At 40.4% G+C, this 22,560-nt stretch overlaps 1 protein-coding gene across 3 annotated transcripts in view; it reads left to right on the top strand.

The window, feature by feature from the left end:
* The window catches only part of pitpnm3 (PITPNM family member 3), a 112,545-nt gene extending 91,600 nt beyond the window's left edge, over positions 1-20,945 (top strand). For all 3 annotated transcript variants that reach the window (XM_034700275.1, XM_034700278.1, XM_034700276.1), the window contains exons 11-20: positions 1,661-1,858; positions 2,008-2,156; positions 7,520-7,636; positions 13,125-13,241; positions 13,327-13,475; positions 13,637-13,786; positions 13,978-14,161; positions 14,324-14,452; positions 14,596-15,004; positions 17,345-20,945. In XM_034700275.1, the coding sequence (XP_034556166.1) occupies positions 1,661-1,858; positions 2,008-2,156; positions 7,520-7,636; positions 13,125-13,241; positions 13,327-13,475; positions 13,637-13,786; positions 13,978-14,161; positions 14,324-14,452; positions 14,596-14,940 (1,538 nt within the window). In that variant the 3' untranslated portion in view covers positions 14,941-15,004; positions 17,345-20,945. The remainder of the gene's footprint in view (positions 1-1,660; positions 1,859-2,007; positions 2,157-7,519; positions 7,637-13,124; positions 13,242-13,326; positions 13,476-13,636; positions 13,787-13,977; positions 14,162-14,323; positions 14,453-14,595; positions 15,005-17,344) is intronic.
* The last annotated feature ends 1,615 nt before the right edge of the window (positions 20,946-22,560 follow it).

Below are 22,560 nucleotides of genomic sequence, written 5' to 3'. Positions count from 1 at the left end.
TCCCTAATAGGCGTACAGCATGTGTCAGATTCCATCAGTCCCAATGTGGATGAGTTTTCGCCTTAATTTACGAATCACACCTGATTCTGCATCACGTCTGAGGCAGCGGCTGTTAATCTGTATGCAGTTGCGGTATTCCACTCCAGACCAAACAGGCTACATGTGGCTTCGTCTGACGGTTTATTTATAACCATTCCATCAAAGAGCGTAGAGAGGGGTTAACCTGCCAATAATGGGCGATTCTGGGTGGAAATGTGATACATGCAAATACAAGATGATCCCTTGATGCAAATATCGGATGAGTGAACGAGACATGAAATGAAAAGTGGAGGTTACATCTGTAATGTTTGTGTTTGTGAATGGAAGTCATGTATAACAGGATATTGTGTCAGAGGAAGCTGTTAGGAGAACTTGTTATTTCACAGGATGCAGCTGGGTTGTCTCTTAACAAATTCAAACATAGAGATGTGAGATGTTCTGAGTAACATTTGCAGCCAAGCAGACGCACTTGCTCTCATTTTTTTTTCAGCTCACCTCAGCTCTTCTGCTTCCTACTCCAGCTTTCAGTTAATACGTTATATCCCCTCCGCATGCATCAATCTCCTGGGATTGATGCATACATTTTACAGCGAATGGCAGCGAGTGTATTACATGACACAGAAGCTGGGTCATGTAAAAATGAGTCCTAGCTTGTTCGCGACTTGCATACAATTTTATATTACATACAAATGCAAATCACATGCTCCTCAGTTTATTGTGCAGAGCATGGATTGGTTTATCGGTTGTCACTGAGGTCAGCGTTTCATCTGAAGCTCAGTGTGCAGCGCAGCGGTTGAGTTTTGACTCATTCAGACGTGAGTCAAGCCTTATCCACGGTCATAATGGATCCACAGCAACTTGCAAAGCCCATGTAAAAGGATAATGAGCACTCTCTGGAGTCTGGAAAATAAAAGTTGAGTTGCACAACATAAGTCGAGAAGGGAGCAAGGTGTATTTAAAGACAAATCTTTATTTGGCTGCCTTCTTCAGTTTCCTGTGGTTTGCCGATACTGTTTTGGAAGTTGTGTTACATTCAGTGAGAGTCTCGTTTGGTCCCAGGGTTATATCACAGGGTTTAAGATAAAGGCATATTGGACTGAGCCGGCAGACGCTTGCCTCTCTGATAGTTGAATTATTGATGAAATATGCGTCTTCCCTGTTTCGTGTCTTAGGGAATAATAAGCACATCCATGATGTCTGTTGAATCCACATCTCCAGGGAGAATTCTCATTTTCCTATTACAGTGCGTTATCGCTGAACAAATATGAAAAAGCTGCGTTAAGACGTGCCTGTGGGAGACAAAGGACGCAGCCTGATAAATTTATTCTGTTCAGCAGGAGCCAAGAGAAAAATGCTTTCTGCATCTCCCAAAGTTCAACAAACAGAATGAATCCCATGAAGAGTAGAGGCAGTTTCTTTAATTGTGCTCCTACATGGTGCTCGTCTTGTTTTTCAAGCACAAAGCAAGTCGATGCTCAGCAAGAGGCTGTGTTATTAGAGAAAATAACAGCATTGATTTAAAGATTGAAGCCAGTCAGTTGTTGTGTGATCAAAGCATTTTCTCTCCCCTCTATGTTTGTCCTTGACTTTTCTCCTTACCTCCTCTTCTTACTTCTTCTAGCTGAGAGTATTCATGGCCATCCTAACGTGTTTCTGGAAGGGGATCAAACTCCAGGAGGTCCAGCTTCACAGCCGTCTTCTGAGACAAAGACTGATGGCGGAGGAGGAGGAGACGGAGGCCGTAGAGCCAGCGAGACCAGTGTGGAAAGTGAAACGTCGATTTGCTCCATGAGCCAGCTGGGAAACACCATTAGTAACAGTGAGTGGGAGTGAGACTACACTGGCCTGTCTCATTTGTTCAATTATCTTCTTTAAGTTATTCCAGGTTCACAAGGTTTCCCAGCTCATTGACTGACCTCAGGTTTCTCAGTCAATGCTGATCTATACATGTGTCTGTGTGTGTTTCAGTTTCCAGTAGCTGGTGGGGCTCCAAACGGCTGGATTTTGCTCTGTACTGCCCCGATGTGCTGACCTCCTTCCCCACAGTGGCCCTGCCTCACCTCTTTCACGCCTCATACTGGGAATCCACTGACGTAGCGGCGTTTGTTCTCCGGCAGGTGGGCGAACTTTATTGACAGCCTCTTGCTTTTTTCTACAGAAAGTAAAAATAACTGGAAGAAGTCATTTCACAGTAATGAGTGAGGAAACACCTGAGTGTGATTTAAATAGCATCTGTACTTAAACCTTTAAAATACAGACTGTTTTTGGAATGGTAGATTCAGTGTGTATGGATAATCAGCTATTTAGGCAACCGCCTGCATCTGAAGGTAATTTCACTATGATGGTTCCAAAAAAAAACCTACCCAAATAGGAAGAAAAGTTGAAGCTACATCATTTACATCCTAAAGGGCTGGATGGTATCTCAAAAGACTGAACTTGACAAAATCAAAAGTTGAGAGATCCTCTTATTTTCTAATATGTCTCTGGAATGATATTTGAGGGATAATGTACAGTGAACAGGTGGCCATGCAAATTAGAATCTCTTCAGGGTAAGCAAAACATAACAACCCCTTCACTATACATTTATCCTGCTAATTACCCAGCTAACAACTTAATACCAAAACAAGCTGACATTAAGTATTGATTAAGAGATGATTTTATTGATTTAAAAAAGACGCATGTATGGATTATGTTATGCTTCCAGGGCAACAAATTCTTATCTGTGTACATGCAGGATAGATTAACATTAAACTGAACATTTCCATTGAATGTAAAGTTAGACATCATCAATTAGACTACAACAGGAATATGCTATTATTGCTTCCCCTTATGGTTTCAGTGGCTTTTATAGCAATCAGCAACTATGAGATGCACTCGCAAGCTCTACTTTCATTGCCACAGTGTCAACAGGCAGAGGTAAGATATGCCAGACTCCTTTCCCCTGGTTGATTTGACCTAATGTCCATGATCAGGTTGTCCCTGGTGTTGCCTTTGCTGTTGAGAATAAATTACTAATGTTGTCAGGTTTTAACCAATCAGAATCAAGTATTTTACACAGCAGAAGACGTCATGTAATGTGACTCCTGATGATTATCAGGGCGTTCAGTTGTCCAGGGGTAATACCAGTGATCTGTTCTGTCTCCAGGTTTGTTGCAACACAATGCCAGCAGCAGGAAGCCACTTGTTGCTACTGTGTCATCCATTTAAGTAGCTAACACATCTCAAGCTGTGCAATTCAACATGGCAAAGCTTACAAGAAGAAAGTTAAAAGCAATGGAGAGTGGAGGTGTAATGTTACAAATAGCACAGTCAGTTTTTTGGCTCTTAAACAAAAAGCTGTTCAGATTTAGAAACTCAAGGTTGGAGTTCTTGTGAGGTGGTTGCCAGAATCAACAGCCTTGACATTCATAGTGCACTGTTCATGATATAAGATCAGAGGCTTATTTTAAGTCACTTGTATTGCATTTGCAAATGGCATATATTCTATATTCTTGTTTAAAACATTAAAACAAGACTAAATAATATGTTGAATAAGGTTGAATGAAAAAGGTGTCCCAGTATTGACCCTTGGGAAACTTTACTTGCCTTTTCAGCTTGTCCTGACTGCAGCTTGCTGTAAAATATAACCTACATACATTCAGTAATTGCAGAAACTAATGTTAATCCTTCTAGACCCTTCAACCCCAATGTAGTTTTAAACAGATGTTCCACCCGCTGCCTCCTCTCTGAGTTTTTAGTTTTTAATGTATGGTGCACAGGTATGGAAACCTGACTCTGTGATGTTTCTACTCCTTTCTTCTGCTGTCCTTTTGAAGCAAATGCTTTTTCATGTGAAACAGATGCTTCAATTAAATTATGTCTTCTTGCTTCACAAACAACAAAGCAGAAATGCAAGATGCTGCTTGGCTGTTCAAGGGCTCCTCCTGTGCAGACGACAACCTCAATATGTAATCAACAGAAATCTGGCAGCAAGCCATTTATGTTGTCAACGCTCTTTTATGGGCTGCATGTAGCTGTGCACAGAGCCAGCTATAAGAAGTAATCCATATATATGGAGATTTACTGAAAGATGCTGTCCATAAAGACTATGTGAAGCACTAAGACCTCTTACATTATTATTGTATTCTTTTATTCTTTTTTATATGAACATGAATGTTTAAACAATGACTGTACTCAATGTACTCAGATGCATTCAGACATGTAGCAATCCTACTTTTCACAGCACTCACCCCTTGTCTTCTTTCAAATTGGAACATAATCTCATTTTTCCACACTCTGAATAGAGAGTATATAAGGAATTTTTAAGGAATTTATAGGTAAGGGTGTTCCTCTGAAGCCAACACTTTTTAATTGCTTTTTTACTTTAAAGCTGCTGTTGGCTCTGTCGCCCTGATTGGCTGGAAAGCCCCTTCTTCCTCACAAAACACGCACAACAATCTTTTGTGGGCGGGGTTACGGGAGCAGAGAGGGGAGGGGGAGGTGAGTGAGAGGAAATCTAGGGAAGGGGTAGTGTTGACACTCGAAAATCTCTCTCCGAACCAGTGTTAATTTCGTCAACAAAATTATGACGATAACTGTCGTCAACAACTCATTTTTTCATGACGAAAACAAGACTATGACGAGTTAAAGTGCATCACTGATAATAAAATCTGAGACGAAAATATGTTTTGATTTCGTTGACGAGACGAAAACATTAGTGGCGGATCGTTGGACATTCAAAATTCATGTTTCCCCCCCTCACTGTGCGTCTAATCTTTAGAAATAAAAGTGATGCATTCCTGTGACAGGCTGAGTTATTCTCTGAGGGGCTCAGTGTTAGCTTGGTCTCTACCTGCAGCAGGTGTGCTTTATTAACCAGCTCTCCCCGCCTCCATGCATCTGTCTCTTCTTCACTGAGGATTTTTACCCCCGGTGTGCGTTAGTGACAAAGACACGACCGGGGGACGTCTGTTTACTATTTGATGTTGTTGCCGCTATAACTGTAAAAAGCTCCCGTCTACAGCTTGATTTAATCCAGTTTGGTGATACATCAGACACATTTAGTAAGTTTTGATAAACTCCTCGTTGAAAGATGCAGATGCATTTCAGAGTGCGGTGAACTGACTGACTGTATAGTGCCTCTGTCGCTGTGTGGTGCATTCAGGGACCGTCGTAAATGTGCAATACAGCCCTTTCATGGCATTTTTCTGTGAATCTAGAGAATCAAGATACATTCACAGAGGTCACATCAAGAATGTTTTCTTTTGACATTTTAGCAAGGGCAGGCTTAATTATTTTACTTAAAATGTTTTGAGTTTCCGCCGACTAAAACTAGACTAAGACTAAAAAGGGCTGAAAAGACTAAAATGTGACTAAAACTAACAGGCATATTCATGGAAAGACTAAATCTAAAATAGCCGCCAAAATGAACACTGCTCCAAACTGATGTTTATATCACGACTACCAACAGCAGCTTTAACGTGAACATCTTCAGAATCTTCTTTTTACTGAGACCTTTAGTGAACTTTTCCCAGGCACAAAAAGTTGAAAGATAAATCAAGTTTCATATTCAGAATCTCTGATGGCTCTTGCCAACTCAAGGCAAGATATCTACACCTTGTATGTGATGTGTAACGGAAGAATGGTGGGGTGAAATTCCGCCTCTAATCTGCCATTAGAGGTAGTAACAGAGGTACAGCTCTCTCTGTGTGTGTAGGTGTGTGTCTGAGTCTATGTCGTGCTCTGGCTGTGTGTTTACACGTCATGCTTCTTGCGCTTCTCCAGCCCTGTGATGCAATATGAAATCACACAGAGATACCAATATGATGCCGTTGCAAAGTTCAGTTTGAAGGCACAAAGGGTATAGATACAGCGGGACTTCATTACAGTGCTGTTGTGGAATTGCAGTGTGAAAGAATCTTGGGATTAAATGCCCCTCTCATTTCCAGGATGGACCAAAAAAAAACCCTCTATGGTCTCACGAAACCATTACACACTCCCTCCAGTAGAAACAATCCAATTTGCCCAGAAGATATCTCGTCTGATAAAAGGAATTTGTGGAAGTGGATTGGATTTTATGCATTTCCCTTTGATTGTTACAATGTTACTTTCTTTCTCTGTAATCTTTCAGTATGTTGAGCAACGTCCCAGTGCTGAGTCATGACTTGTCTCATGGATCTACAGCCTTGAATGCACTACATGATATAAAGACCCATTTTACCTTGATTTAGGCTCCATGAGTGATGGTCAAGATTGCAGGGATTGCACGGTGCTATGAAACACATCAGCAAGGTCACTATCAACAGTCGGCGCACTTTATCTTTGTGTTAGGACGTTAAGGATTCATGTCACACCTCACAGGCTGAGCCTCAGACAGAAGAGAGCCCTTTTATCAAACAGGCGTGAAGTTTTTACGAGCGAGATCTGACCAGGTTTGTGTAGTTTGGGCTGGTTTGTGTACAAACAAAGAGAGCATGATAGCATCAGATTTTTTTTTATGTATTTTGCTCTTTTTTCCAGTTGGTAAGGTTTTTAACGGTCTACAAATGTGAGTCACCATTCATTTTCATATCTCCGTCATAAGTCATGAGGACCCATCCCTAGAGATTCATGGTGCCAGCGGTTCATTTATTCCTAGCACTAAGTAGGAATTAAACCTTAAGCCCTGGCAGTGTTACAACAACCCAGCTGCTCAGGAAAATATCACGTCTTTGATTCAGGATGTTCACACAATCCTCAGATACCAACAAAGGGCTTAAAAAAAAGGCGCCACGTCATGTTCTATTAAAAGTCATTAGAATCACCCTCAGTCTTTGAACCTGATCGTTTGAAAGTGGTGAGCTCACAGAGAAGAAAAGCAGCAGGAATTGTCTCACCCTGCATCTGTTGCGCTGCGGCTTGTGTTCTTTGTCAGAAAAAACGTGAGTGGAATAAGAAGAGCACACGAAAGAAAAAGAAGAGCTATCGACGTCACCTAAAGTTCATTATTTTGGTTCAGTGGTTTTCAGCTCCACTTCAATACCACATCATATTAAAAGACTGTTATGGAATTTCAAGGCTGCACAGAAAATGATTTTTTAAAGATGAATTGTTTACTTCTCTCGCAGAACAAGTTTAGAGTTAGGGAAAATGTTTTCCAGTGTTTTGAACGAAGAGTCTCTCCGCGTCCAATAGTCGATATTCTTGAACACTTTCAAGTTAGTGAGTGGTAATTCTCTTTGAGGCGTTTAAATCAGTGTTCAGCTCTTAATCTGTGTCAGATCTGAAAAAGCTTTTCCGTCAGAAAGGTGCTTTATGATCCATTAACAGAACTACACATTCAATTTGAAACCTTCAGAAGTTATTATTATCTTGTTTTCACTGCAACGATGTGTAAAAGTGCTCAGGTGTCTCTTGAGTTATTACTGATAATAAGCCTGTACTGTCTTCTTAGTACAGGAGTTCTGAAACCTTGTAAATGGAAATGCCTGCTCTTATTATAAATGCAATGTTTTATTCACAGCTTATGCGATGTGACTGTGTGAAGACCCAAGAAGCGGACAATCTGGACTCGGCTCCGTTTTCGCCCTCCAGCCCACGAGAAAAATGGCTCAGGAGGAGGACGCACGTCAAACTTAGGGTAATAAATGAATCCTTGTGTTATCTTGTTTACTTTAAATGTTGTCCCAGAATGGAAATGTGAATTTACGGCTGCTGGATTAGCTTTTACAATCTCATATTCAAACTTTATGTAAGCAAATTTATGAATTATTCAACAAAGCCTTTTGGCTTGGACTCAAAATGTTACACAACCTGGAATATTGTCTCCGAGGCACCTCACACAGTCAGAAGTAAAACCGCCCACACACACGCAGCTGGCATTGTTATTCTGCTGCAATTCATTCAAAGTAAAAATTAAGTTATCACTGGCTGTTGAGGTTGAAGTGCTGTAGCCCTGTGATTCGTTTGAATGGCCTGAATTTCTTCACATTACTCCTTCACTTTCACCTTGAAGCACTGATGCAACAGATGCACACATTTACTTGATGTTATTGAGACGTGTGATTGGAAAAACAAGGTCGCTTAACTATCCACCAAATGCTCCTTTTATCTGCTATTTTCTGAAGACTAGAATTTAGTGTCTGCATGTGTTTCATGAGGCTATATATAGACGTGTGCAGGCAGAAAACCATGGAAACATATCTGTATTTGACCCTGCAAAGGCTTTCTTTATTCAGTGTCATAGTGTTCATACCTCACCTTGGCCGAGCGATGCGATTCTGATGTAAGTGTTTACAGAAAAGCGGTTGGCCCCCGTCCTGAACACGGTGCGCTCTGATTGAATCCAGGCACAGACAGCTCACCTACAGCAAAGTGATACTATTCAGAGAGACTTGGCATCTCTTTCAGATGTGCCTTGGTGTGGTGAGAGGTCTCTGCCCTAGATGGAGAGGGACCTCTAGTGTGCCGTTTAGTTTTTTTCTTTAGCTGCTCTTTTGCAGTCAAGGGTCGGACCCCCTCATTCATCTCTTCCACACCTGGTGTGTGCGTGAATGTTGTTGCTTCTTGGTCTCACACGTGACGGCACAGAGAGCAACAGCTGAACTGGAACTCTAGATATCGATCACTGTCAGAACTCCTTGAGTCACAGAGTAGGTGTTATGTACTGTTGTTTTGTGTGTGTGCAGATGTGCATGCATGTACAGTGGGGCAAAAAAAGTATTTAGTCAGCCATTGTTTTTGCAAGTTCTCCCACTTAGAAAGATGAGAGAGGTCTGCAATTTTCATCAGAGGTACACTTCAACTATGAGAGACAAAATGAGAAAAAAAATCCAGGAAATCACATTGTAGGATTTTTAAAGAATTTATTGGTGAATTATTGTGGAAAATAAGTATTTGGTCAATAACAAAAGTTCAACTCAATACTTTGTAACATAACGTTTGTTGGCAATGACAGAGGTCAAACGTTTCCTGTAAGTCTTCACCAGGTTTGCACACACTGTAGCTGGTATTTTGGCCCATTCCTCCATGCAGATCTCCTCTAGAGCAGTGATGCTTTGGGGCTGTCGCTGGGCAACACAGACTTTCAACTCCCTCCACAAATTTTCTATGGGGTAGAGGTCTGGAGACTGGCTAGGCCACTCCAGGACCTTGAAATGCTTTTTACGGAGCCACTCTTTCGCTGCCCGAGCGGTGTGTTTGGGATCAATGTCATGCTGGAAGACCCAGCCACGTTCCATCTTCAATGCTCTCACTGATGGAAGGAGGTTTTGGCTTAAAATCTCACGATACTTGGCCCCATTCATTCTTCTCTTAACACGGATCAGTCGTCCTGTCCCCTTTGCAGAAAAACAGCCCCAAAGCATGAGGTTTCCACCCCCATGCTTCACAGTAGGTATGGTGTTCTTGGGATGCAACTCAGCATTCTTCTTCCTCCAAACACGACGAGTTGAGCTTTACCAAAAAGTTCTATTTTGGTTTCATCTGACCACATGATATTCTCCCAATCCTCTTCTGGATCATCCATATGCTCTCTGGCAAAGTTCAGATGGCCCTGGACATGTACTGGCTTAAGCAGGGGGACACACCTGGCGCTGCAGGATTTGAGTCCCTCTCGGCGTAGTGTGTTACTGATGGTAGCCTTTGTTACTTTGGTCCCAGCTCTCTGCAGGTCATTCATCAGGTCCTTCCATGTAGTTCTGGGATTTTTGCTCACCGTTCTCATGATCATTTTGACCACACGGGATGAGATCTTGCGTGGGGCCCCAGATCGAGGGAGATTATCAATTGTCTTGTATGTCTTCCATTTTCTTACAATTGCTCCCACAGTTGATTTATTCACACCAACCTGCTTGCCTATTGTAGATTCACTCTTCCCAGCCAGGTGCAGGTCCACAATTTTCTTCCTGGTGTCTTTGGACAGCTCTTTGGTCTTGGCCATGGTTGAGTTTGGAGTCTGACTGTTTGAGGCTGTGGACAGGTGTCTTTTATACAGATAACAAGTTCAAACAGGTGCCATTAATACAGGTAACGAGTGGAGGACAGAAGAGCTTCTTAAAGAAGAAGTTACAGGTCTGGGAGAGCCAGAAATCTTGCTTGTTTGTGGGTGACCAAAAACTTATTTTCCACCATAAATTACAAATAAATTCTTTAAAAATACTACAATGTGATTTCCTGGATTTTTTTTTCTCATTTTGTCTCTCATAGTTGAAGTGTACCTCTGATGAAAATTACAGACCTCTCTCATCTTTCTAAGTGGGAGAACTTGCAAAATCAGTGGCTGACTAAATACTTTTTTGCCCCACTGTATGTGTACTCTGCATGCTCACCAGCAAGTCATGTCAATTCAAACTTTATTAATACATACACAGAGCAACACAATGTGATTCATGTTAAATGGAAAATGTAATTGCAACCCTATCATAAAAGTGCATCACTTAATTATTTAGACCTCATGCTAGAAAACAATTAGGTGTAGACAAAGCTAATGCTGAATAACAGCTGAAAATGTCAGTCATCCTCTTGAGACGTCAAATTCTTTTGATCAATTATCTTTTTCCTCTCATCATTACCAGCAAAATACAGCCTCAACGTTTGCTCAGCAGTATTTCCTTTGTGCAGATGCTTCATTATCTTTGAGTGCTGTCAAAACAGCAGCGCAAATTCATAGCAAACAAAATGTCATCACAGCCTCTCCATCCTGATGTAATCACTGAAGCGAACAAGAGTGGAATTAACTAATTACATTTACTGCTGTTGCTTCAGTTTGTGCATACATTTCTACCTGTGATTGTGTATGTTTATGTACGCTGCAACTGTTGCTCGAAGTAAACACTTCATTAGCTCTTCATCTGCAACCTTGTAAAGGAGTTGTGGTCTAAAAATAGAAGGATGTTTAAAAATTTATTTGTGAGAATTTCACATTAAAGGTTACAGAATGGCAGAGAAATCAGCACAAAAATTCAAATTTCCATCATGGTGGCCTGAGAATTATAACTCCTGCATAATTCTGCTGATAATAAGCTATTAAAATGCAACCATCTCCGCAAGAAGAGATTTAAGGATTAGTGTTTCTCCGCCGGCTCACTCGGAGGTATTCGCTGAATGGTGCAATATAGGCAAGAGAACAAGACAAGGAAGCTTAATAGAGAGTTAACCCTTTTACTGGACCGACCCACAGCGCATACTTCAGAGGCATTTGACCAGGCAGAGATATCCGATAACAAAATACATCAAAGCAGGGGAAACTTCAGCTTTTGGTTGTTAGTTATACAGTGCTGAATATTTTCAGGACTCTTACAGACAGGTCAGGCAGGGACGAAGAGCAATGGAGGTTTGAAGAGATCCTCACAGGAGTTCAAGCAGATAAAAAACTTCCTGGGTCTCAATGTTTGGTAGATTTATACAATGTGGGTTTGAAATGGTTCTGAAAAGCCTCTGTTAGCTGAAGTTATGACCACAACATTCAGATGTTATTAGTTTTTCATGTTCATGTGATTAACTGTTTCACAAATAATCCCCCTTTAATGAACTAACTAGATGTGGAACTATATTACATTCTATTGAACTCATATCGAAAGCCAACTGGCTTAGATCCAATATTCACTCATAATTTTTTGCCCTCAGCCAGTTTCTTTCAGCCATTGATATTTCCACTGTGTTCACAAGTTAGTCACAAACTTCCCTTATCCATAGATTGTTGCTTCGCTGGTTGTATACAGCAAGGTTTGTACAGAAAACACAATCTACATTTAGTAGAAACGCTGGTAAAATTCATAATTAAAGCCTGGTTCTAGAAAAGGTTTAATCTGAAGGAGAATGATCCAGATTTCGAAATCCACTCAGTTACTATTTAACAGATAATCTATTTTACTTTTGTCCTGTTTGTTTCTGTAATCCCAAATCCACCTTTGTGCTTGTATCAAGGTGGCCCTAAATGTTGGTTTAAAGTTATTCTAATCCAGCTTAATTTACAAAAACTGAAGGTTTTGGAGGATAAAAAAACAAAAAAAGGATTACCTGATCCTAACCTACAGTAATAATTTTTTATCTGTAATGCAATTAAGGATATTGGCATTTGATTAAACAAAAGATTTAACATCAACACCCTCGATAGTTGGCACCAGCATTACTGGCCGATTAAACAAGAATATTTTTATTACCATAGTGCCAGAATGTTGGTCAGAAGTTAAGTGTAAGCCGTAGCGCTGCTAACCTCAACTAACCAGGACTGTAGCTTCGGTTGGTGGCATTTACAATAATGCTAAAATGCTCTACTACCTGGATTTAAACAAGCCCAGATGACGGATGGCATGGTGTGGTTTGACAGTATTTCAAACCAGAGAATAGAGATAAAGCTGTATGTATGTATAATTGTGTCTGGTAAAATTGGCATGTGGCTACATCGACATGTGGACGTTAACCTGCAGGGAGGACTGGAGGACTGAAGGCTGGTGGTGCTAGCTCTGCTAGTGTTAGTCTCACTCTACAAACCAATTTGACATAATTTATCCACAGACTCAGTGATCCTGTGTTGAACTGTGTTTGATAGTTTTGACTTTTTAATGAATTTTTCTCACTTTGAGACTCATTGGTTAGTCAGAATTTCAAATTTGTGTTAAAACTATTATGAGCATCCCTAAATGCTATCTGTTTGTTTTGAACAGCTAGGCCCAGTAGGTAAAACAAACAATGAGCTGAAAGACAATAAAAACCTTTGTAGGGCTAAAATGAATTGTAGCATCAGGATGAAAATGATTCGAGTTTATCACTATAGCCGACCACATGCACATTGCACAAAGTTAAGTCTTGTTGTTGATTGTAGCAGCTCTAAATGTGTGCTCAAGTTATTTCTAAATGTGTTTTTCTGGCTTCTCTTGGGTTCTTTGTAAGCTCCCAGACTCATTGTGTAAAGCTTTCTAAGATTTAAGCACTGACGATTATTCTTAGCCCTGGGATCTTAATATGCGAATCAATCAATAGCCACTCAGCTCTCACTAAGCTTTTTACTTTTTCTCTCATTCATTATTAGAAAAAAAGATTAGCTCAGACTCCAACAGAAATAAAAGCCTTGGCTTGATTATCCTGACTGAACTTTGCTTTATTTCCATTTCTGATACCTCCTGTAGAACGTCACTGCCAACCACAGGGTGAATGACGTAATTGCCACAGAGGATGGACCTCAGACCTTGGTTGGTCGTTTCATGTATGGCCCCTTGGACATGGTTACTCTGACTGGAGAGAAGGTGAAACCCAGCGATGTGATGGATGACCACAGACATACTTAAGTGTCTCTGAGACTTACATTAATCTGTGTGTTGACCCTCTTAGGTGGACATCCTGCTGATGACACAACCTCAGTCTGGCCGTTGGGTGCACTTTGACACCGAGTTGACCAACAGCAGTGGCAGGATTGCATACACAATACCCAAGAGCAAGAAGCTCGCCCTCGGAGTCTACCCAATTAAAATGGTGGTCAAGTAAGCAAACCTTTGAAAGAGTTCTGCATGATCACATAGAAAATGTAAAGTAGTGTGAAAGTCAGGCCTATATCTATGCTTCGGGTTGGTGTATGAGAGTACAGTTGCTTGACGATTGCAGCCTCTCATTTCTGATGCAATCCATGTTTTTTTCTCTTAAGGGGTGATCAAACAAGTGCAGAGGCGTACTTGACTGTGTTGCCAAGAGGCATGGAGTGTGTGGTCTTCAGTATTGATGGATCTTTTGCTGCCAGTGTGTCAATCATGGGAAGTGACCCCAAGGTCCGCCCAGGAGCTGTCGATGTCGTAAGGTAACAACTTCTGACTCACTCTTCTCTTGAGGGAGTAACAAAACTCTGAAAGATATGCTCTGGAACCTCTACGTGTGTGTGCAAACTGCATATTTTATGCAATTTAATAAATTCTCTTAATGAAAAAAGCTTCTGCTACAGATCAAAATCAAAAACTATGCATATGTTTCATGTTTTCCATTTGCATGCAGGCACTGGCAGGACCTAGGGTATCTGATAATCTACATCACAGGCCGCCCTGATATGCAGAAGCAGCGTGTGGTGTCCTGGCTCTCGCAGCACAATTTCCCCCACGGGATGATCTTCTTCTCTGAAGGCCTGGTTCATGATCCCCTGCGACAAAAGACCATCTTCCTCAGGAACCTCATACAGGAGGTATGAATCGGAGGCATTCTGACATTAACCAAAGTTTTATTCTCTGCCCTTATATGATCCTTGGATTTCTCTACTCAGTATTATTCCCTGCATGCTCACAGTGGGTTACTCTGCGTTTAAATGCCAAACACATCTCTGACTGATTGATTCTTCTATCTCCAGTGTCACATTAAGATCAACTCTGCTTACGGCTCCATGAAGGACATCTCTGTTTACAACATGCTGGGCCTCAGTCCCTCACAGATTTATATTGTTGGAAGACCTTCGAAGAAGTACCAGAATCAGTGCCAGGTAGTTTATGTTCCATTTCTGTCTTTTTATTGCTTTCAAAGTAGAATTCCAATATTGGTCTGTTTGCTTACTCAAGTTCCAAGGTTTAGATTTTCCTTGTAATTTAATATTCCTACAAATATCTTTCTGTGTGGTATCTATAGTTCCTGAGTGAAGGCTACGCAGCGCACCTCTCCACTCTTCAGTTTGGCCACAGAGCCAGACCCAAGAAGTCTCCCTCAGTTCGTATGGTCCTGAGAAAAGGCTCATTCGGTCTCTCTGCGAAGCCTGACTTCCTGTGTAAGCGCACCCACCTGCGCAGAACCATGTCTGTGCAGCAGCCCGACCCGCCATGCACACCCAACCCTAAGCCTGAGCGAGCCCAGAGCCAGCCAGAGTCAGATAAGGACCACGGGGGAGGAGGTGGTGGTGGAGGAGGAGGTGGAGGTGGAGGGGGACAGGGGGTATGGGGACGGGCCTCCATGCATCGTGGAGACACCACTCCCTGACGACAGGATGGATTTCAGGAGGGGGAAAGAGGAGAACAATGGGGTCTCAGTGTCCAGGGCAAAGGTGAGTCTTTGTTTAACCCTTTAAAAAATGGATCTTGGGCTTGGTCCTGTTTAAACTCATCTCAAATAAAAACTAGAATAGCTGAGGCTTGTGTTTTTCCTGGTGCCAGCTTAGACCTCTGTCCTTTCCATGGTGCACTATTTTGATGATGTCATTAAATTACATGACATGATGTAATCTGGAGAAAACAGCGAGGGTCTGGGGGCATGATCTGGTCACAGAAAATCAATGTTCGACAATCCTGTTTAAAATATCTATATCTATATAAGCAATAAAAGTCAGAGTAGGACTTGGAACTTAACATAGCTTTAAGATCATACAGATACTCGGGATGTGAGCCATTTGAAGACAGAAAATGACATCACTGTAAGAAAATATGACAATGTGGTCACTTTTCTTCTAGCCCATCAGCAACAATTTAAACGCCTTTGCAATCTGCTTATAAATATTAGCACTGGGGGACTAATTGATAACTAAATTCTAACAACTCCAAAAAAGACATCAAAGGTGAACAGAACATGTTTTATGTCTGTTGTGTCTTTCTCATTTTAAAGGCTAAGTTTCGTTGAAGTAAGTTCTATATTCTCCAAGTTATTTGTGCTTATTACGGACATTTGGTGTTCTGTAAATCTAGCTACAATTGTTCACTGTTTTCTAAATAACAACCTGTCTTATCACCTGCTTCCTCCCCTCCTGAAACTGCAAGGAGTTTATCTGAATCAAATATTCCCCCCAAATAATACAGCTTCCTCAGAGGACAGGCACACTTTGAAGTTGTGATGTACTGTATTAAGTTCTGGAATAGATAAATAATGCTGGTTTTCCTGATGGTGTCCATCATCATTCATCAGAGAAGAACTGGAATCATTGATACGTTGAACATAAAGACCTGCCTGGTTAGTCTGGCTTTAATGTTGATTTATGGTGTATTTTATCTTAGACTCTTTATTTGACCGATCATATTTTCATCATGCTTTCATTTACTTTTTTTTCTGTACTCAAATTCTTCATTTTATTTCTAATGCTTGACTTTACTTTTAACTTTTTAACTTACATTCTTTTAACTACATAGTATTGTATTCCTATTGTCTTGCATCAAAACAGTCATGATCTACATCTAGATAAATTTGTGTTATTTCATATATAAAGCACAGTCTTGTGTTTTTTTTGTCATCTTTATTTTTCCATATTTTTAATCCCTTTTTAATGCAATTTGAATTACACTTTAATACATATCGAAGGTGCTATAAGAATAATGCTTTATTGATTATTAAGAGAAAAAATAAACACTATTTTTCTTAGGCCTTTAAAAAATATCACTGTTACGAGTATTCCAGTGTCGAGGACCCAAAATATGGGGGGAATATGAGACAGATTTAAAAGAAACCCATCATTAAAAGTTTGACTTTAAGGTTACACTCCCAAACACAATGCCATGAATCTAATAATACCACTCCATGTCCAAATTTAGCCCCCTGCCCAAAAAGATTTGGAAATTCGCTGATGGTACGCTATTCACAACATAGTTCCTGTGTTGTGCAAAGCTTCTGTTCCAGTCATGCACAAGCTTCCTCTTGGGACCCATGAACAGACATTAAGAGCATGAAAGTGGTCTGAATGTGCCTCTCCAGATTACTGCAACACCTGTGAAGCCGTGTTTTATTGTTCCACTTAAGAAAAACTTTCCCTGTTGAATAAAGGGCAGTGACATTAACAAAGCATGAATAAACTTTGATGAATAATGCAGCCGCTTACCTTTTACTTCACCACGGCATGTATTAAGCTTTTAAGAGCTTGAGGTGTTGAAAAGCTGTGACGCAAACACAGATTGATTCTGCTTGCTACCTTTTAGTCCTGGCGAAGTCAATAAACATCCATCTTGATTAGATTATATTCTCTGATGCACCTGATACATCATGGTCTTGGCACTTTTGATCACAGAGGTATTGTTACTTTTTAAATAGCTTTAATCTAACAAGAGAAGAAAGAATGAAAAAAGAACAGAAAGGAGAACTACTTTCTGGATAATTAATATTCCTGCTGCAACCTGAGGAAGGGATGCTATTATTAGCAGCAGCTGCCTAGGAGGACTGAATATAAATTTGCCCATGATTGTGATTATGCAAGTCCTGATGAGCTACAACTGCATTGTCCTGCCATGCTTGAAATCCACTCATTTTAAGATCTGGATATGTTGTCTATGCAATTATAAAATGGTAGCGGTGTAACCAAGAGAGTCTGTAGGATTCGCTCATTTAAAACACCCAAACACAAATCAATGCCTTAACATTTCCTCCACTGTGTCCTCAAATATCTCATTTCTCTTCTCTTTTATTTCAGAGAGACACCTCTACCCATTGTACATGTATATGGATTGTGTGCTGGCGTTCTCCGCTCAGCTTCACCCCCTGCTTGGCCCTCTACACTTTGCATTCTTTTGGCCTCTTTTCATAACCTGCTCGATGGATTGCATCACCCAGTCTTTGTGCCTGAATTTTAAGCAGTTGCCTTGGATGGCAACATTTTTTGTGAATGTCTGTGCAAGTTCGAACTTTGTCCAATTGTAAATCAAAAGAATGTATTTCAAAAAGTAGATAAACACACATATTCCTGCGTACGCACTACTTCAGAGGAGGGAAAGTGTGACTTGAACCCCTCAGACTTTGAGAAACAACCTATCAGACGCTCCACTTCATTATCCTCCTGTTTTACGTTCATCAATGTAAATACTCATCATACGTCATCTCTGCTTGAGCCCTGGACACAGAAGCACTGTGACATCAAGGTTCAGTCTTTACACCACTCTGCGATCTGGAGCCCAAGTCAGCCAACCTTGCCTGCCTCCGCCTCCATTTTCCCCAGACTGTAAACACCTCTTCCTCTTTTTTTTGTGGCTGGCTTACTACACCCTCTGCCCCCTTTTTTTCCTTCTCCTCAACCAATCAAGCAGAACATGCTTTCGGACAGTCACCTCAAACCAGGGTCCACAGCCGCTGAAGCGCTGCTGTGTGCACATCTCGGCCCCCTGAGGTTGCATTTGCACTATCAAAGTACACTGCAGTGGTTCTCGTTTTAGCAGCAGAACCTGCTTCAAACAAAGAGTTGTGTTTGTATTTTGTTGAATTTGTAGTTTCTGTTTTTCCTGCAGAATGTGCACTGATGCTGCCTGTTGATTTATGTAACTACTAAAGAATAAATAGCTAGTAGTTTGTAGGAAAGTGTTGGTTTGACCAAAAAATGTTTACAGATTGATAAACACAGTTGTAAAAAGTGATCAGAACTTTAGATACATCATCTAAATCCCAGTGTATTTATCATTAATGGCAACTACAGTAGTTTGTTGCTTGATGGCTGCAGTAGCTTGCGGTTTATTGTACTACAGAACACATGCATACAGTGGTATTCCCACCACTTACTACAGCTGCACTGGAACCAAGGGATTTGTGCTGAAGTCTGATGCTGTCTTGTGCACTGGAGGTTGAATTGAGTCTCACTGTTGCCATGTTTGAAACTGTGCAAGTCAAACATATTTTTCTATGAGGAGATATTGTAAAAAGAAATATTTTCAATGTTTGTTTTTGAATATTTTGTTGTTGGACTTGTTGAATGGTTGATTTTTGCCTTAAATTGTTTTACGATGTAGTGTAGAGAAACAAATTTATTAGATTTGTTTGACCAAAGTGTTGAGTTTTACTGTAACTTAATGACAAAGTGCATTTTATCTAGTTGATATTTTTTGCGTTGACATGTTTTAGATACTGTATATTTGTGTGCATGTGTGAGTGGGTGTCTAGCTATTTGTTGTAGAGTTGTGTTTACTGTGAACATGAAGACAGCTACGATGAGCCTGAGGATGCAGGGAGGCTAGTGTTAACAGACCTGCATGTTCTCACTGCAGCTCACTACTGCCGGCTTTTAAGGATTCAGCGTACATTTTTGTAGTAATGGATTGAAGCTGTGTGACGAAGGATGACATAGTCAAGGTTTTATACCTCCAAGAAAAGAAAAAGGGCTTATGGGTTCGTACGGTGTCTGAAAAAACTGAAAACCTGCTTAGAAGTGGAACATGTGAGGAGGAGGCTGTCTGCGACTCTGTTTCTTTCACTGCCTAGGTGGTCCAGTAATTAGCTATTTGATAACTACTTAGTATGTTTGACTCCCTGTAGTGCTGCCCCTGTTATTGCAGTGCACTAATTAGCATTACCTGGTAATTGTATAATATTGTAAAAAAAAAATACTGGAAAACATGACTCCATTTTGTTTCACATTTAGTTAGTTATTACTAAAAACTGCAATCCAAACAGTAAAACCGTCATTACCATCAATGTATAGACATCAACCAACCTGACGCCAACAAATACTGGCACATTTCTGTCACAATGAAACACTGCAAGAGTGAAATATTAAAGTTGGGCACCATTCAAGTACAGTAATGTTAGTAAATGGCAAATAATGATCTAATGGTTAAATAGTGATTGTTCAGTGCATGTTAATTTTTTTATATTGTTAAGTAATTTTTTATGTTTATGATCCTTGTAACTAACCATAGAGTATTTCTCTGTAAATAACTGGTTGAAAGTAAGAAGTGGATGTTAAAGCTGCTGTTGGTAGGAATGGTGTAAAAAATGTTACTTTTTTCTGCTGGGTTTGGAGAAAAGGTCATAATGCCCATCGGTACTCATCGGTAAGTGAAGTAATTTGAGACTATTGCGAAATCTCTGTGTTTTCCAATGCCTTTGTATCAAGTAATGTTATTATTCCCCTCGTTCCTGTTATGACAGACCAATTGTAGCTAATCTCAAATCCTCTGCACTGATTGGTTAAAGGCCGGCCCCTACTACGTCCTCCGACTGGTTATGAGACCGGCACTATCGTTACTGCACACGCCGATCTGTGTTGGGGGGCTAAGAGGAAATCTGGTTGGGAGGGATAGTGTTGACATTCAAAGTCCCTCTCTCTGAACAGATGTTTACTCTGTGACTACCAACAGCAGTTTTAATTTATCCATGTTGAGTCAAATTTTAATCAGTGCTTCAACTAACAAGGAAGAGTTATTGGTTTCAGCTCATTTATTGAAACCGACCAATTAATGTACTCCATGTTTTACTCCTGGACACTAATCCCATTATCACATGAAAAATAACAAAGAAAGGAAAAGATATATTGAACAAAAAATTAAATGGCTGTATTTAACAAGATATTCTGTCTTTTCTACGGAAGCCCTAAGCAGATATGCATCCACACTTTTTTTTTTTTTCCTGTGATAAGTAGTTTTCAGATGTCATCTCAATTTCCCAATTATTTATCTCCCTTTTTAAAGTTAAGAATGCTAGTTTTCAGTTGTAATCGTTAGATTTAACTCTTTTGTGTAAATAACAAAGCTTGTTTTCTCGTGATAGCAGGTTCATTTTCTGGTTATCTAGAAAACAAAACTGGTCACTGTGATTGGCCAGACCAGAGGCCATGCTGCCACCACCCGACACTTACCGGGTAAGTAAAGCCTATTTTAATGTTTCATTTTTTGTGCTTTTGCAACTCTTGGGAGTTATGATCATGTGACATGAAGTTGAGATCCCAGAAAAATGTATCACAGGAAAATTGAGTAAACCAAGTGTATGGATGGACGTCTGCTAAGGGCTTTCAAATTTTATGGAAGTACTAGCTATAGTCTATTATTGGTACTCATCAAATCATGACTTGACTATTGGGTAGTCGCCTAATTTGCCATTTATTAACAATATTTAAGACTAAATAAGCTTCTGTTGGATATTTATTTTTGTGCTCTAAGTCTCTGAAGTTGGCCTTTGACTAATGAAGAAAACAAGTCTGGTTTCACAACTACAAAGTTCTTGTTTTGTACAGATTCTCAGTGATGATGAACATGTTAATGTGTTTATTGGATGATTGCATAAATAAAGATATTTCACAGTTGGAGAGATGATTTTGGCTCCAGACGTGTCTCATTATTCCTTCTGCATGCTCCCCATCTCCAGTGATGCAAGCTGAATCACCTGTGATAAGAATACTTTTGAATTTCAAGGTCAGGAGCTTGTATTGGAGGGCATCAGACCTGACCGTGAAAGCCTCTTACTCTGACTTTTGTTAGGCTTTATGGATTTTTTTTTTGCCTTTTTCAGTCATTCCAAAACTGAAATTTCTGAAGTATAAGTGAGATTAAAGCCATTGGAGTGACTTGCTGCTGTCAAAGCTATCAGCCTTTTTTCTGAGTAACACGGTCTTCAGAGCAGAACTACAGCTGAACCAATAAACAGCTACAAGCCTTCACTGATTACTCCTAATTAAACCAGTCACTCATTCACTGCTCCACCAAAGACAGGCATTATTTTTTCTTCCGCCACATGGCACATTTAATAGTACTGAGAATCCTCTGCCAACAGCTGTTACCAAATTCATAGTTGTCTTTAAGCTAACATGATAAGCTAGCCCTGCTAAGAAGCGAGACTGTCTTCAATCAAGCTAGCAGCTCTGTCACACTGTGACTTTGGCACTTAAGCAGATAGGATCTTTGAGCTAAATGCTAACATCACAATCCTAAAGCTCTTATGTTATGCTGGTGTTGAGAAGATATAGTTACAATTTTCACTTTTTGTTTTTGTGTTAGCTTGTTGGTTAAAATTTGCTTATTAGCACCATAGACTGTAAATAAAAAATGGACAGCGTTGCTCCGCCTCTTACCGTTGTACGGTTCTGAAGCCAAAAAATCCCTCTCCTGGGTGCCGCCATTGTGCAGCCAGAGCCTGTGAAGCCACTGTAATAAGCTCCGCCCTACAGCGTGGCGTCACAAGACGCTGTGTGTCCTTTGAAGTTTCCCTCTACGGCGGCTGTGAATCAAAGGAAACCCGGAAGTAAAACCCTGTTTTTTAAACTCTAATAACTAACGAAAAATAAACTTTTCAGGAAAAAGAGGCCTTGGACACAAAACAGTCAAATACTAACTACATATCACCACAGCATACGGATGTGAGAAACATTCGTACGACGTGTATTTATTTTTTAAAGTTTGACTGCTCCCTCATTCAAATGAATGGGGGAGACAGATTTTTTGACCTATACTGCAGCCAGCCACCAGGGGGCAGACACACTGCTGAAAGCTTCACCTCCAGCCACCGGAACCTCTCCCTTGCACAGCCTGCATGCTGATGCTTTTGTGCTCATTTAAAGACTACAGGTCTACTCCTTTTTACTCTTTTATTTTTGATATTTTCCCAGTCACATATAGGTAAAGCAGAGTTAAACACTTCCTTCTGAGGAGATCCAACATTAATGTTTCAACCAAACTTAAGCCATGAGGACATTTCTAATGATGCATGTTTTGACAGCAACCATGAGCGACGCATGCTAGGACTTTAAAGTTAACCTTCATATGTGTCAAATGCATTTAGGTACTCACCTGTTGTATCTGTAAAACTGTCTAGCTTTATCCATTAATCTATCCTTTATTTAATAGTTGCTTTTAAAACACAGGCAGCTTTATCAAATTGACAAATTGCCTCGATCCCAGAGAAGGTGAGAAGAACAATGACCTCCATCCTGGA

The sequence above is a fragment of the Notolabrus celidotus genome, chromosome 14, assembly GCF_009762535.1.
Source record: "Notolabrus celidotus isolate fNotCel1 chromosome 14, fNotCel1.pri, whole genome shotgun sequence".
Classification (NCBI taxonomy): domain Eukaryota; kingdom Metazoa; phylum Chordata; class Actinopteri; order Labriformes; family Labridae; genus Notolabrus; species Notolabrus celidotus.
This window is presented reverse-complemented; position numbering and strand designations above follow the sequence as displayed.